General features: G+C 56.5%; 1 protein-coding gene across 3 annotated transcripts in view; it reads right to left on the bottom strand.

Moving 5' to 3' along the window:
- Positions 1 to 15078, bottom strand: part of CAMK2A (calcium/calmodulin dependent protein kinase II alpha) — a 60430-nt gene that overhangs the window by 16405 nt on the left and 28947 nt on the right. For 2 of the 3 annotated variants that reach the window (XM_070414602.1, XM_070414603.1), the window contains exons 7-14: positions 13395 to 13497; positions 12049 to 12132; positions 11820 to 11914; positions 10698 to 10820; positions 10291 to 10374; positions 8910 to 8952; positions 6407 to 6447; positions 682 to 730 (exon numbers count right to left, since the gene is read on the bottom strand). In XM_070414602.1, coding sequence (XP_070270703.1) covers positions 682 to 730; positions 6407 to 6447; positions 8910 to 8952; positions 10291 to 10374; positions 10698 to 10820; positions 11820 to 11914; positions 12049 to 12132; positions 13395 to 13497 — 622 coding nt within the window. Of the gene's footprint in view, positions 1 to 681; positions 731 to 1708; positions 1742 to 6406; positions 6448 to 8909; positions 8953 to 10290; positions 10375 to 10697; positions 10821 to 11819; positions 11915 to 12048; positions 12133 to 13394; positions 13498 to 15078 lie in introns of all 3 variants that reach the window. The other variant, XM_070414601.1, reaches the window with a different exon arrangement.

Genomic DNA, 15078 nt, shown 5'->3' with positions numbered 1-15078 from the left:
GGGAGCTATAGGACCTGAAGACACTCCCCCTGTTTCTGGGGCTGTGGAATGAATGGGGTTAATTACAGCACCTCCCCAGAGGGTTGTGATGAAGTTCAGGTCAATATTAAGCACTTCCAGGTTAGCCCACAGCACAGCCATTGTTTCTGTTACTGTCCTTATTACTTCCTCTCCTACTATCTGATCACAATTATATGCGGTTTGCTCCCTCCGAGGTTGAGGGCTGCTAGTCGCTCCTGCGTTCCAGGTTGCTCCTGGGCAGGGTTTCCCATGCTTCCCATACAACTGAACATTCTGCATTTTTGCTTTCCCTTTCCTTACAATTATTCATGTTTTAAAAATCAGCACACTTAAAAAAAATTCAAAAATGCTTATTTCAAAAGGCAAATGCATACCACTGTGATACATTTATGACGTGAATGTGTTACGTTGATTTTTTCTAACACATCTGAAAGTTAATGCATAACCCCCACAATAAGAAAAGTCCAGCTGTGTACCACCAGTGGGCTGAGTATCCCACGCCGGGAACAGTGTACTCAGCCTGGAAGGAACCAAAGGGAGGTTCTGTGCAGAGCAGCAGGACACCAGGTTGGCACTGGGGTCCCTTCAAACCAGGGGCTGTCAGTGAAGGGGGCCTGAGGAGGCCTTGGGGCCCAGACGCCAAAGGCAAGGCCCCCCTACCTTTGGTGTCTTCGTCCTCAATGGTGGTGTTGGTGCTCTCTGAAGATTCCTGCCAGAGAGAACAGGGAGGCATTGAGGCCTGCCTGGCCAGCAGGAGGGGACACGGCCAGTGGGGGGCTGCCCCGGCTGCCTGATGCTGCGGCCCAGTTTCTGTAAGCCTCATTGGCTCTGCCATCCAGATGCTTCCCTGAAAACCTGTCAGACTTCTGAACCTAAGGAGGGGAAGGGCCCAGCTAAGCAGGTGGCTGGTGGTTGGGGCGTGGATGGAGGGATGGATGCAAGGAGAACCCTGGACTTTTTGGAGGGGCTGGGAGGGGTTCCTGGGCCCTTTCTGCTTAAGGGATCATAGAGGGGGTGTAGAGGGGCAGAGAGGCACATGGTGGCCACAGAATGGGGAAGGAATACACACATTGGCAGGAGAGGAAAAGAGAGAGAGAGAGGGAGGCCCAGTGTGAGAGAGCTGGGCTTTTCAGGGAGAGAAAAACCACACAACTGAGGGAGATAGCAATGGAATCAGAAGAAGAGGGACATGGGCCACCATGCCACCACTGGAACGTTTAGACAGAGGCAGGGCTGGTGGCTCCTCTGCCACCGGCAGGCCCTGTATAGCCTTGCTCAAGAAGGGCCTCTACGGCACCCACTGTATTGGCCAAACCAAGCCCCTCCACCCTTCGTCACAACTGGCACAAACCAAGCCCTGAGATGAGTTCCAGAGCAGAGGGTGGGAAGAAGCGAGAAGCCAAGGGCTGGATGTGGGATGGGGTTCAAATCAACCTTCATACCCAACAGAGTTCTCAGGTCTACTGTCAGGCTGCAGGTCTGGGCCATGGAGTGGGAGGTGTCAACAGAAACACGCCAACAACACGCACACGCAACACACATATTTGTCACACGAGGCACACGTACCAAGCACGCCCTGAGCACCCTCTCCCCGCCCCAGGTTCCCAGTGCAGCCTGCAGGAGGGAGGCAGGAGCAAGGGGTCGAGGCCCAGCATTTACCGGCGTTGGGGAGACGGCAGACACTCACCATTAACTGAACGCTGGAACTGGACTTTCTTTTCTGGAAAAACAAGGAGAAGAGATGGGACAGGAAAAGACACAGCGTGAAAACGGCAGAGAGCAGAGGGATGGACGACAGGGGAGGTTCGGAAGGAGGATGGGCCTCAGGGTCATCCTCGGTGGGCCTGTGCCGGCAGGGCATGGTGGCAAGGAGTCAGGGCCACCAGCAACAGTGGACCTGGTGGGACCAGTCCTCTCTCAGCCTAAAGTTCTGGGGCCTCACGCACAGCTGCCTGGGTCTCACAGTCTAATCACCAAGCTCCAGGCCAGGCCTCCCCTGGACCAGGGCTCCCACTACGCCCCGCTCTGCTGGGGGAAGTCAACCTGGGTCTCGGATGCCAGTTGCCTAAGGCCTCCAGAATCCACAGCTCTTGAAGGATAAAGGGGTGCTTGGGTCTGGGGGTGAGGCCCAATCTCTCCTCCTAGACGCCCATGCATCTCTGCTGAAAGGCCCCCAAGTGTCCTAGTCGCATATAACCAGGCCCCTTCGAGGAGTCTGGGAACTCAGCCTAGGGTGGGGCCAAGGGATCTCCGCTTAAAACAGTATCTCCAGGAGATTCCAGAACAGGGCCAAGTGCGGGAACCAGTCCTCTCAAATGGCCTTTGAACTTCCGCTTGTGTTCCCAGCTTCCCAGTGACTGGCCTAGCCAACTCCTTTATGCTGAGAGAGAAACCGAGGCACAGCCAGACATAGAGCGGAGCCCAGAATTTGAGCCGTCAGGCCCTGCCATTCAGCCTGCTCCAGCTTGTGGGGAGTTTGTAGCTTTCCCTGTATTATTGACTATGGAACCAAGGGAAGGAAGGAGAAAGGACAAAGGTAGATTATCTTTTCCTCTCAGCTCTAAGCCAAGAGTCCTAAAGACTCATACAGAGGGCTGCAGCTCAAGACGGACACTTGGAGTGCACAGATGAGAAACTGGAGTCCAAAGATGGGCAGTGATCTGCCTGGGGTCTCTCAGCTGGCCGCTAGCAGAGCAGAGGCCAGAACCCCTGAGTGCCGCTCTCTCCTCTGTCCAGGCCTCAGGCACCACTTTCTGGATGCTCTTCAAAGGTTTATCCTTCCCAAACCATTCACATCTGAGGCCAGGAGGCTGCTCTCCTTGCTGCACTGCAGGGGGTGGGAGGGGGAGCTGAGGAGGGAATAGAGATGCCCTTAGGGTGGGTCCTCCAGGGAGAAGCACAATATTCTGAGGGTCCTCAGGTCTAATTCTTGGCTGAGATCCTGTGCTCTCTCTCCAGGGCTTCTGCAGACATGGCAGGGGTGACTCACTGGGCACAGCCCCTGCACCTGCTTCAGCTGGGTCGGACAGCGTGACTTCCGAAGCCAGCGGCCTATAGACAGCCCTTCCTCTCCTCTCCTCTCCTCTCCTCTCCTCTCCTCTCCTCTCCTCTCCTCTCCTCTCCTCTCCTCTCCTCTCCTCTCCTCTTCTCTCCCTTCCTCTCCTTTCCTCCTAGAGTCAGCCTCACTCCTGGATGGAGCCAAGCCAGGCACAGTGTTTGTGGGAGGGCACAGGCCCTCTCAGCTTGGCTGACAGCAGAAACCTGAGGACTGGCCCGGGGGGCCAGGAGGTTCCAGGCAGGACACGAGGAGGGAACACAGAGCAGAGACTATATCAGATTCGGACGTACAGTGACAGGATGGGACATGGGAGAGAGAAGTCACAACGGCACGGATGGGACACCAACAGGGGCAGTGAGTGGACTGAGGGGTGGGAGCAGGCGGCCCCTCCTCATAGCAGTGGAGGCCTTGGGGTGGTTGGAGGGGGGCATCGCTTCTTGATAATAGGAAGACTCAGTTTCCCTGAGTCACAAATGATGATACTAACAATAATCCCACACTGACCGGTACGTTAGCGTCTAATTTACAAGTCTTTCACCAAAAGTAGAGTCACATCTCTTAGAACCACCTGGAAGAAAGCATGGTTCTAAGGTTAGCAAGGATGATAGAAATGAGAAGTGTGGTCGAAATTAGCCTCAAAAGCCATCAAAAGCCCTTACAGTACAGTATTGTGCCATGTCTCTAACTCCAGCTGGCTGGCTGGCCTCCAGCGGCAGGACCAATCCCTGCTTCTTCGGCAAAGCCCCGGGTGGAACCGGTGGTTTGTCTCTAGGACAGTGTTGTAGGAAGATTTCCTCACTTGAGCTGAACGTGTGTCAGTGGAAGAAGCACAGGATGACCACCAGGCTCGCAAGCCACTGCCATCTTCCTTTGCACAGATGACAGAAGCGATGACCCAGGTCCCCAAGGGAGGGACGGCGGGGCCCAGAGTCAAACCCTTGGCTTCTTGACTAGAGCCAGTTTCACTCACGGTGAAAACATGACTGGACCCCGAGTGACACATGGCAGGCAGGGTGCCCCGAATCCTGGGCGAGGCTCCGGGTGACTTGTCTTCCAGCTGGACTTCCCCTTTGGCCAGCCCCCAGGAGGGGAAGGAGGCTGCACTACAGAGAGACGGTCGGGCCAGGAATAGCCTTTGAGCTTCTGTTCATCCACCCAGGCTGCCCTGAGAAGTCACTCAGGGTCTGTCTTAGCTGCTGGAAGGAGGGGCACTTTCCTCAGCTGCACCCACTGTGACTAGCCAGAGCCCCACCATGCCACGGCCTTGCCCTCGGGCAGGCTCCGCCTCCTGGCTTTGCCTGGGAAGAGCCAGACCAGAGCTTTGTCCCAAGACCCTGCCTGAGGGAGGCCTTGACCTCACAGCAGTGGCTCTGAGCTAGCCTTTGCCAGGGCCACACCACGAGCCAAGCAGACCCTCCCTCTGCCGCCTCCTCCTCCACTGACCTGGGCCACAGCACACCAGCACCTGTGGCCTCTGCCCCCTATCTCCCAAATACAATTTTCCCCCAGGGAACCCCGTGCCCCATTGTCTACCAACCAGGGCCAGTGAGAGCTCCAGGGGCTCCAAACCGGCCACCCCCACATTGTACATGCCCCCATTTCCCTTTCAAATGGTGAGCCAAACAGCAGGTGAGCCCAAACTCAATTCTGAGTTCCACTACGGGACTCGGGATGGGTGCGTGACAACTTTAGAAATTGTGTCGGCTTTAGACCTGTGGATTACCAAATATTCTCTTGAGCAAACTTTGTTTTCAAGACAAATCTTAACCCGGAAGTCCAGTAGATAAAACAGAAAAGATAATAACACTGGCCGGCACCTCATGAACGTGTGTCGCACGCCCTGCACGGTGCTAAGCCCTCGACACACGTGATCTTGGCTCATCCTCACAAACAGCCCTGCGAGGTGGACACCGCTGTGACCCTCTCTGCTTGAACGAGGAAACACAGGCTCAGGGGACCTGAATAACCAGCCAAGGTCTGCGGCTGCTAAGCCCGCCCAGGCTCTCTTACCCACGGTGCTGGCTGTAACATGGAGCCGTTCTGGCTGAAGTGGGCATGGGAAGCCCAGAACCTTCTCTGCTTGCCGCTTCTAATCCCACCCCACCCCATCTGCTGCTGGAGGTGCTTCCCCAGAACCTTTGGGTTCCAAGGACTTCAGTTTGAAAACCACAGACTTCAACTGATAACCAAATACTTAGGTATCCCTCAAGCACCCAAGACGGGAGGGAGAGTGATTAGATAGGGTTTTGTCGGTTTGTTTTGTTTTTTTGTTTGTTTGTTTGTTTGTTTGCTGGTATGTTTTTAAAGCTGAAATCCTGGAAATCATGCAGTCCACACCCTTCCACCTGCCCATTGTACCTATGGGAAAACTCAAGCCTACAGAGGGCTAAGAGCAGAGGGGAGGCCCGAACCCTGGCCTCCGAGAACCAGCCCAGATCCCTCCCATGTAACCGTGACAGACCAAAGCCTGCGACCTGAGACTGTAAATGCCACTACAAATGAAGCCACAGAGCCACCAGCCTGCCTGGCAGCTGTGCTTGGACAACGTCCCACACCTTCCAGTGTCCTGGGCACAGCCCAGCCCTGGGGCCCTGGCCAGGCAGGGCTCTGAGCCCAGAGAAAGGCAGGGTCTCAAGAAAGGAGAACCCACAAGGCGAGCCAGTGGCAGGGAGAAGGGGGCTGCAGAGAGTGGGACCAGGCCCCAGAGAGCAGAGGGAGAAGAGAGAGGAGGGGAGCGGGGTCAGGGGTGTGTGTGGAAGTAGCTCGGGCTTCAGGGCTGGTTGGGAGGACAGAGGGCAGGCCTGGGTCGGGGGAGGCGGGAATGCTTAGCATTGAACCGCAGGTCTTCAGGGGGAGAAGGCACCTCTGGACTCCAAAGTGGAGAGAAATTGATGTCCATCCTCTTGGACTGGGGTGTATTGGGTCAGGGATCCATTCCTGCCAGCCCACACTCGGGAAAAGGGAAGTTACTCCTCATGGTCATCTCTATCCCTTCCTGGTACCCCCCTGCTCACCAGTCCTCCAGCCCCAGAGAACCCCAGAAACCTCTTTCTGACCTGTCCCTTTCCTTGTGCCCACTGCAACCCCAGGCCATCTGCGTCTCCCACCGGCTTTCAACCCTCCCCCTCCCCCGCTTCCTCCCCTGATCCTGGTGAGAGGTGGGCACCGAAGCCCAGGTCTCTGGGTCTGGGGATGGCCCAGCTGCAGGAGAGACCGCATCTGCCCAGAACACCAGCAGCAGGGCCTGGTCTTCGCCAGGCCTGAAAGCCGGGCCTTCTTGAAGGAAACGCTGCCAGAGCAGGCCCTGGTGGCTCCCAGGGGGCTTACCTTCACACCATCGTTCTTCTTGTTTCCTCCACTCTTCCCTCCTATGGAGGAGAGAAAGTAGAGGGTTACCAACACCAGGCAGGGCACCAGGGCCCAGAGGGCAAGGAAGAGCAGCATCCACGGGCAGCCGGAGGGCAGGGAGCCGGCTCAGCGATCTGGGAGACCTCCTCCTGCTTCTCTTCCCTCCTCTGGAGCCTGGGACTGCCAGTGGCCCCCTAGGTGGGCCTGGGCTCCCACAGTTCTCAGCGATCGCAAGTGTGACCCCCCAGCCCCATGGGTGAGGGTGAGGAAGGTATCCAGTGCGTCCCAGGACGGTGAGTTACTGTTTGAGCCCGGGGATTCCCTCTGGGTCCCGGTCACCACCCGTGCTGGTGTGGCCAACCCGGAGGCCCGGCTGCCCGGCCGGGGCAGGATGCTCCCTCCCCAAACCAGCCGCTCTAATTTTAGCCCCATGCTGCTGCAGAGGTCATGTGTCAGCCCTGCCCACTCACGCTGGACAGCTGCGAGCCGTGTTTTGCCAGTGACAAGAAGCAGATGCCCCCTTGTGGGGCCCACCGCTGCCAGAGCACCCATCCTGGCGGAGGCCTCCCCACCCTCAAACTCCAGAGCTCCAGGCTGGGGCTGGCCCTGCCGCCGGTAGCCAGGAAAAGCAGAGCAACAGGTCTCAGGGAGGCTCCACCTCTGTCACTTCCCTTTCCCTCCCCCTCACCTCCTGGCCAGAGCCCATGGAGAGGGAGGGCATCAGCCAGGAAGTGGCATGAGTGCCCAGCCTTGCCCAACCTGACAACCGGCTGCTCAGACCTCAAGCGGACGCTTTATGTTGAATGAGATGGGGTGTCTATAAAGTGCTTACTTAGCACAGCGCTTGACCTCTGTGCAGTAGATGCTCAATAAATGGTGCCACCTGTGCGTCTCCTGGTGGCCTGCAGAGTGAGCCGGCCACAAGGGGCGTACAAGACGTTGCAGCCCCAGAGGCTTTGAAGGATGGGGCTCCTGGTCTGTCCAGCTTCCCAATCACCCTCACATTTCCAATGACCCCTACCTGGCTCTCGTCCAAAATTTACCCTCTTGTAAGCAAGTGGGTACCACTGGATCCAAAGCCAAAAGGAATGGCTGTCCCTGCCCCACAGGCTTGTGGGCTGAACCAGGCTGCTCAGCGGGGCCGGGAGTGCTTGCCCCTCCAGCCTCCGGGGGGCCCTCTCAGCTCCAGCCACTATGGCAAGACTGGGGAGGGGTCTGTGAGGCCACATATTCTGATTTTCAAGAGAAGACAGAGATCTGGGCTTTTCTGGGAAATCTCCTGATGTTTAAGTGCTGGGAATACTTTGCAAAAAATTTTTAAACACCCCTGCTCCCCCCCCCCCACCCCACCCCCAAGCACATCTAGAGATTGGAAGTAACCCCATGGGCACCATCTTTTAAGTTCTGGATTAGAGTTCTCTAGGGGCACTTCAGTTGTTAAAAAAAGACTCTGTCTGGGTGGCTCATGTTTCAGTTTGAGGAGCTGCAGGATCCTTGTCTGGGGAGAGAATGGGGAGGCAGTTCAGGCAGTGGCAGAAGCTCAGATCCGAAGTCCCAGGTTTTCCCACGCTGGGTCTCATTCTCCCAGCTCGTGAAATGGGCAGGGGGGCCCTCTCACGAGGCCTGGGCTGTAGCCGCCCAGAGTCGACCCCTTGCTGCGAAGCCAGCCACGTGACCACAGCAACCTTCTCAGGCTGGCTCCAGCCCCAGGCAGAGGGCCCCTCGGGTGAGCTTTGCCATATCTGCTCAGCTGCCCACTCAGCCTCGGGGCTCCCAGAGAGAAGCCTCTGGCAGCGCTGGTCCTAGAACTCTCCAGTGTGCCAGGGGGAGCTTCTTGTTAAACCCTTCCCCTTCTCTCTTCGGGGGCCACATGCCACAGGTCAGCGGGCGCTCCCTGCCCTAACCAGCCTGGCTCTGGCCAAGGCCGAAGGCTCCTGCCCTGGCTACGGGTACTTGCACTGAGGTTGGTCAAACCTGTGCTGATCACAGGCTCTGCCTCCCCCTAGCGATGCCAGCTGGGCCGCCCACGTCCACCCCCCTGAGCTTCCGTTTCCTCCTTCAGGAAGCAGGGATGGCGATGGCCCCCACTGCCTTGTCGTAAAGGCCGTGGAGACTGCTCAGCACAGGGCTCTGTAACCACGGGGAACAGGAATGCTGCTCAGTCCCACCCGGACCTGGACCCACATTTGAGAGGCCTTCCCTCTGGCTGGCCCAGCCTGAGAACCCAGCCCTCCTGTGAGGCAGGGGACACAGACTGAACCTCTGACCCTTCCCTTCCTCGTGGGCCCGTAGCTTGCCAACCTCTGACCCTTCTCCACTTCTGGGTGCAGGTTTGCATCACGTGAGCAAAGCCCCCAGTCACCGGGTCCTCTGCAGCCCCCGCTCTCCCAGGCCCCCGGGCCTGAGGGTACCCAGGTATCCGACATGGCAATGTCCCCACTCCTACAGGATGTGTTTGTGGCTTTGAGGTCCTACCACCTACCAGAGAAGTTCCTGGTGGCCAGCATCGTGGTGAGGATGGCTCCCTGCACAGGTGAGAGGAGAGGGTGTGGTGGGGAGAGAAGCCAGAGGTGAGTGGGGAGAGGAGAGACAGAGAAATGGGTGATGAGTGGGAAAGGAGACAGGTGCTCCAGTCATACACAAAGCCAAAGCCGCTGCCCCTCATTAGTCCCCCATTCCACAGCCCAGGGACCAACCCCCACCTCCCTGGAGAAACCAGGGTGAACTCAACCTTAGCTGGCACCGCTCCAGGGACAGGGCCATTCTAGAAGCAGATATTAATAGGTCCCACCGGCCTGGCCAGAGCTGGTGGATGGGCCCGGGGACACCTGTCAGGGGGCTGCTAAAGGCCACGGAGGTGTCCTGCTTGGGCCAGGACAGTAGACCCTGCACCCCAGGGCCCCTCCCATGTCCACCGTCCGCCCGGGGCACTCAGCACCCACTCTAGTACTAGTACATCCCTGGGCTTGAAACCCTGGAAGGTTAATGCAGAAAATCCCTTTCCGTCAGCAAGGGGGCTGGGGGGCAGTGGCCCTTCTAGTCTGATGCTCTCTGACTTGGACACTCTCTGAGTCTGACAGCCCCTGGTTTTAAGAATCCCTGATTCTGACACTTTGAGACTTCTTCTGTGACAGCTCCCACTAGGGGCTGGGGGTGATACTCAGTTTTCCTGGCATCATGCTGGCCGCCACCCTTGGCCCAGGTCCCCATCCTGAGCCACCTTGCCAAGCTTGGGAGCAGTTGGTGAGAAGGTTCCCAATGAGCCGGGGCCTCAGTATCTGTCACTCAGCATGCTGATGGCTTCTCTCCTCCAACCAGATGGGGACCCCTCGGTCGCTCTTCCTACCTGCTCATGGGGACCCTGGCAAGGTCTAGGCCAGGAGTTGTCATGGCCCCGAGAACACACAGGACCTGCTGAGAGGCTGCAGCTCAGGGCCCACCTGGGTCTCCATGTAATTTCCTTGGGGTCACGACCCCTACCCAAGCCTCTGGGCCATTCCTCACCAGTGGTTGGCAGCTGGGGCCTCACCCCCATCGTGGCTTAATGCCTGCTTCTCCTTTGGGGCCTCAGCGTATATGCTACTTGCCCAGGCAGGCTTCCTGGGTCCTTCTAGACCTGGCTCATAGCCCTGCTGTGTACACCCACAGCCTCGGGGCGTGCAAGCACAGCACTCACCACGGCCCCATCATGTCCTGGTTATGTGTCTGTCTCCATTGCTCACCGCCCTGCCCAGACAGCAGGTGTTCAATAAATGTTTGTTGAATCAGAGAAGAAAAGAACAGTGAGTGGTCTCCTGGACACTGTGGAGGCCCAGGCCACGCTACTCCCATGTGTGGGGGCATGGAGGGTGAGGACCTGTTACCTTCAATTTTCTCCTGGCGTTGAACTTCTTCAGGCAGTCCACGGTCTCCTGCCTGTGCATGCAGGAGGCCACGGTGGACCGGTGCTGGAGGGAGTAGGGAAGAGGTCTGTGAGTAGAAGGCAGGCCTACCCAAGGGCCCCTCAGCAGGGTGTCTTATGGGTGTGGTTGGCATCTTGGGGGAATAATTCTTTGTTCTAGGGGATGTTGTAAACATTCTGTTGTAGCATTTGGTGCACTAGACATTCAATGCCAATAGCACCCCCATCCTGATGCACTTTCCCCTGAGAACCACAGCAGGGTCAGTGTCTCTTGGATAAAGCCCCTCACCCCAGGGACAGGACTCCGTGAAGGCCTTAACCCTGAGGTCTGGCGGGGTCCTGGGAAAGGTCTTGCTGAGGAAGGCTCACCGAGATCCAGGGGTGCTTGAGGGCCTCGGCGGCCGTGATGCGTTTGGACGGGTTGATGGTCAACATCTTATTGATGAGATCCTTGGCTTCTGGGGTGACGGTGTCCCATTCTGGTGATGGGAACTGAAAGGGGCAGAGGGGCCAGGTTTGCCCAGCCTACCCCAGGCCACCCCTGCGATCCCCCAGCCCCTGACTGGCAGGGGAGCAGGCAGGGGTCCTACTGCCCATCCACTTGGGCATCCATAACCAGGAGGAGTTGGGGCAGGGTGCCCTCACCCAGGAAAAATCAGAACTATGGGCATAGGAAAAGGGGGCCTCCCTCTGCTATTCTGAGGTTGTGCCTTATCTGGAAAGCAGCAGGCCTGTGGGTATAGCCCAGACTTCAGGATCACAAGGCTGGGTTCAAGTCTGCTTCCTGGGCTGAGTGACCCTGGGCGAGTCATGTGACCTAGAGGTGTTGTGAGGATTAAGTATGGTATAAAACACAGGGCACATAGCTTCATAGAAATCAGCCATGTAAGAAAGCAGTATAGTTTGTAGTTAGAAGCTTAGACACGAGAGCCGGACTGCCCGAGTTCAAATCCCAGCTCTACCATTTCTTAGCTATAGGATCTGGGCAGTTATTGAACCTCTCAGTGCCTATACCACAGATTGGTGTGAGGACTAACTATAATAATATATAGAAAGCATTAGAAGAGTGCTATATAGGTGTCAGCTATCATTATTTGTGTGTATATAGATCTATCTATCTCTATAAATCTATACCTAGAAAGAGAAAGAGAACTTGGATCTAGGGCCTGCCCCCGCCCCCACCCCCACCCCCCAACCTCTCGCCTCACTTTGCTGCTGCTTCTGCCTTCTGGAGCCCCATGGGCTAGACCCCATCCCTTAGAGGCCCCCCCGGTCGTTAGACACAGGCAGCTCATCGCCTGGCCTCAGTCAGCCCTCGAGCTCCGCCTGCCATTCACCCCCTGGCCCACAGCTAGAGAGTGGCAAGGAGACCTAGATGGACTGGGAGGGCAGAAGGGGGGCATCCTCAGGTCCTGACCTCACTGGCCATTGGCTCTCACTGGAAGGGGCTCCGGGGATGGCAGGGAGGCTGGAGAGAAGAGAGACACTCACATCATAGGCGCCGGCTTTGATCTGCTGGTACAAGCGGTGCTGGTCCTCATCCCAGAACGGGGGATAGCCCACGAGCAGGATGTACAGGATGACTCCTGGGGAGAGCGCCAGGAGGAACTTCAGCCCCTTGTGAGGAGAAGCAATGGGGAGGGGAGTGATGGGAAAGAGGAGAGAGGGCACCAGAGATGCCGCCGGCCAGGGGGATAGAGGGGCCTTTGGAAGGACTCACCGCAGGCCCACAGGTCCACGGGCTTCCCGTACGGGTCCTTCCGCAGCACTTCTGGAGAGAGGTATCCAGGTGTCCCGGCAAACCCTGCTCCCCAGACACACAGACAGGCAGACACACACAGAGGTGGCACATGAGTAAACCAATGCAAGGTCCTGCTGGAGGAGGGATGAGGGCTGCCCTGGAGATGGCAACAGCACCGCCTGCCCTCAGATGGGGCCAGCAATGCCTCTAGACCAGGGGGGACAAGTACAAAGTACACTGGGCACTGCCCCCACTCCAGAGCCTAGGGCAGAAGTCACTGATCAACCCCAGAGCCCTTCCCATGGGCTCCTGACTCAGCTCCATGAACTTCTAGCACATCCTCCCAGCAGCCACTACCAATCAATAGCTGGTGGCACTCAAGATAAAATGTCCTTGCCAGTCGGCCCCACGCTGAGCTGAATGACCCCTTGCCCACTTCTACCCTTTGAGGAGCTGGTCCTGGGATGGCAGGAGGCTGTCCCTCACTCGGCCTTTACCCTCAACCCCTTGGGTAGGTCTCTTTTCTAGGCTTCATTTTCCTCATCTGTCAAATGAGGGCTTAGGGATTCCTATTTTAAATACCTTCCAGCGCTGTTGGGAGGATCAATTGAAATAACGGACACCCCAAGTACTTTAACAAGTAATCATAAGAATGGCTCCTGTTTACTGAGTGTGTGTGCTAAGCAGGGCTGAGCACTTTCTATGCCTGATCACACTTAACCCTCACCCAACCCTGGGGAACATTCTATTATTGTCCCCATTTTCCAGATGAGAAAACAGGCTAGGAGAGGTGCAAGGAGGCCCAATCACACACCCCATATGTAGCAGAAGCGGAACTGGAACCCGGAGCTCTGGCTCTTAACCACTGGGCAATATTGCCCACTAAAAAGGGTCCCCGGATAGCAGGAAAGACTGTTATGCCCAAATCTCAGAGCATGCTGGATCATCTGAGCTTAAAACCTTGCGCTGCCCCTTGTAATCCACTTTGACCTTTTCCAGGTTTCGTAGCCTCTGTTCCTCATCTGTAACATCAGGATAATAAGCTCCAGCACTCAGGACGTGGGGGAAACCCCTGGAAGCCTCTAGCCAACAGTGTAGGTATTTATGCATGTGAAGAAGCTATGTTCTGTTCGATTGGTAACCATGTCCCTGAGCCTAGCCCTACCCACTGACCCAGAGGCTGGGTGGGGAGGGACCTCTAACTCTGCTCCCTGAGCCCTGGCTGGTCCAACACCTTCTCCAACCTGCCCCTGCTCAGGCAGAGGTTCCTAGAGGCCAACATATCAACACAAGGCTGACCCCCAACACCCCCTGCCCCCACTCACCGAACCATGCCTGCTGCTCCCCCTCCACCTCTATGGCCAGGCCAAAGTCTGCCAGTTTCACCGCAGCGCCCTTGAGCTTGGAGGCCAGCAGCAGATTCTCCGGCTTCCCAGGACCAGAGAGAAGTGGGAAAGGTGGGGAAGAAAGGGCCAGAGGACAGTGAGCAGGTTCAGGACCTCATCTCCAGGGGCCTAGGCTTACAGATGGAGCAGCTGGATAATCCAGAGGCACGCTGCCCCCACCTCCAGCTCCAACCCCAGGACCCTGAGTTTAGTCCCCAGAGAGAGGACTACCTCACTGCAAGTCTTCTGCAACAGTAAGAACCTTCCTCCACCAGCCATCCATCCCCTCCTTTAGCCTCCCCTCAGGGTCTGGACCTGGGGCTGAGGGGAGGGTGGGAGGTGGGGGCAGGGGACAGCCACCACCACAATAAGAAAAAAGAAGCAACATCTACTGTGTTCCTACAATGTGCCAGCCACTAGGTGAAGGGCTTTGCACACATAACCTCATTTGTCATCTCAACAACTCTTTGGGGTAGGCATAATTATTCCTATTCTTATAGCCCTGAGATAGTCATGCTAGTTGTCACCTCAGGGCCTTTGCACTTCCTGTTCCACCTGCCTAATTTGTTCTCCCTCTGAGCTTCACAGGGCTGGGCTCTTCTCCTCCTCTGGCTCTCACCCTCATGTCACCCCTTCCAGGAAGCCCTCCATGACTACTCTATGAAGAGCCCCCAGGTATCTTCTATCTTAGCTTCTTGTTACCTTCATAGATCTCATTGTGATTTGTACTGTTTTTTCCCCATCTGTCTATGTGCTTTTGTACATTATCTATCGCCCTGTAGTATGTGAATTATCTGTCTTGTCCACCACAGCATTGCCAGCACCTAAGACAGAGGCCCGCACATATCAGGTACTTAGTAAGCATTTGTCATATGTAGAAAGAGGAGGAAACTGAGGCTCAGAGAGGTAAAGTGACTTGACAAAGATCTCAGAGCTGATAAGAGACAGATCCAGAATCACGGCACAGTCTGGCTCCCAAGCCAGGCTCTTAACCACTCTAAGCTGAGAGACAGGGATGGGGAACGGAGGTCATGGGGGCCTCAGACAGGCCTCCTGGCCTCTGGGGTGCTGAGGCTGCTGTCTCCTGCTGGGTCTAGAAGAAAGGGAATCGCCCTAGTTAGGATGGAGAGGAGTTAAGAGCGTGAACTTTCCAGTTAGATAGCCCTAGCTTCTGATCCCAGCTGTGGAATTTGGATAAATTATTTCACCTCTCTATGCTTTAGTTGCCTCCCAGAACATGGGGACAGTGCCTATCATTGGGTGGCAGACGAATTAATTTGAATCATCCACGTAAAGTACTTCACAGTGGCAACAGCAAGTGCCTGATAAGCATCAGTCCTCATTTCCTGCATGGGGAGGGGCTGGGGCTCCAAGTCTCTGGGGACAGCTGGCTTCCTCTGACCCCTTCTCCACTTGGATTTCCAAGAGGGTCCCACAGCTGACCTTTCACTGCCCACAGCTAGATGGGCCACAAACAAATATAGCTCATTACGGCCCCTTTTGTCCTCTGGGGACTATGTTCCCAACATGTCCTGGGTCTCAGTAGCCGTCCTGCCCTGATTTGATGAATGTGCCACTAATTATTCCATCCAGAGTGGCCTAAATTTGTGCTGCCTCTCCTCCC

Source organism: Myotis yumanensis, unplaced genomic scaffold, assembly GCF_028538775.1.
Source record: "Myotis yumanensis isolate MYYU_CA2020_CCGP unplaced genomic scaffold, mMyoYum1.0.hap1 SCAF_5, whole genome shotgun sequence".
Lineage (NCBI taxonomy): Eukaryota > Metazoa > Chordata > Mammalia > Chiroptera > Vespertilionidae > Myotis > Myotis yumanensis.
The sequence above is the reverse complement of the archived record's forward strand: the minus strand, read 5'-3'. Positions and strand labels throughout refer to the sequence as shown.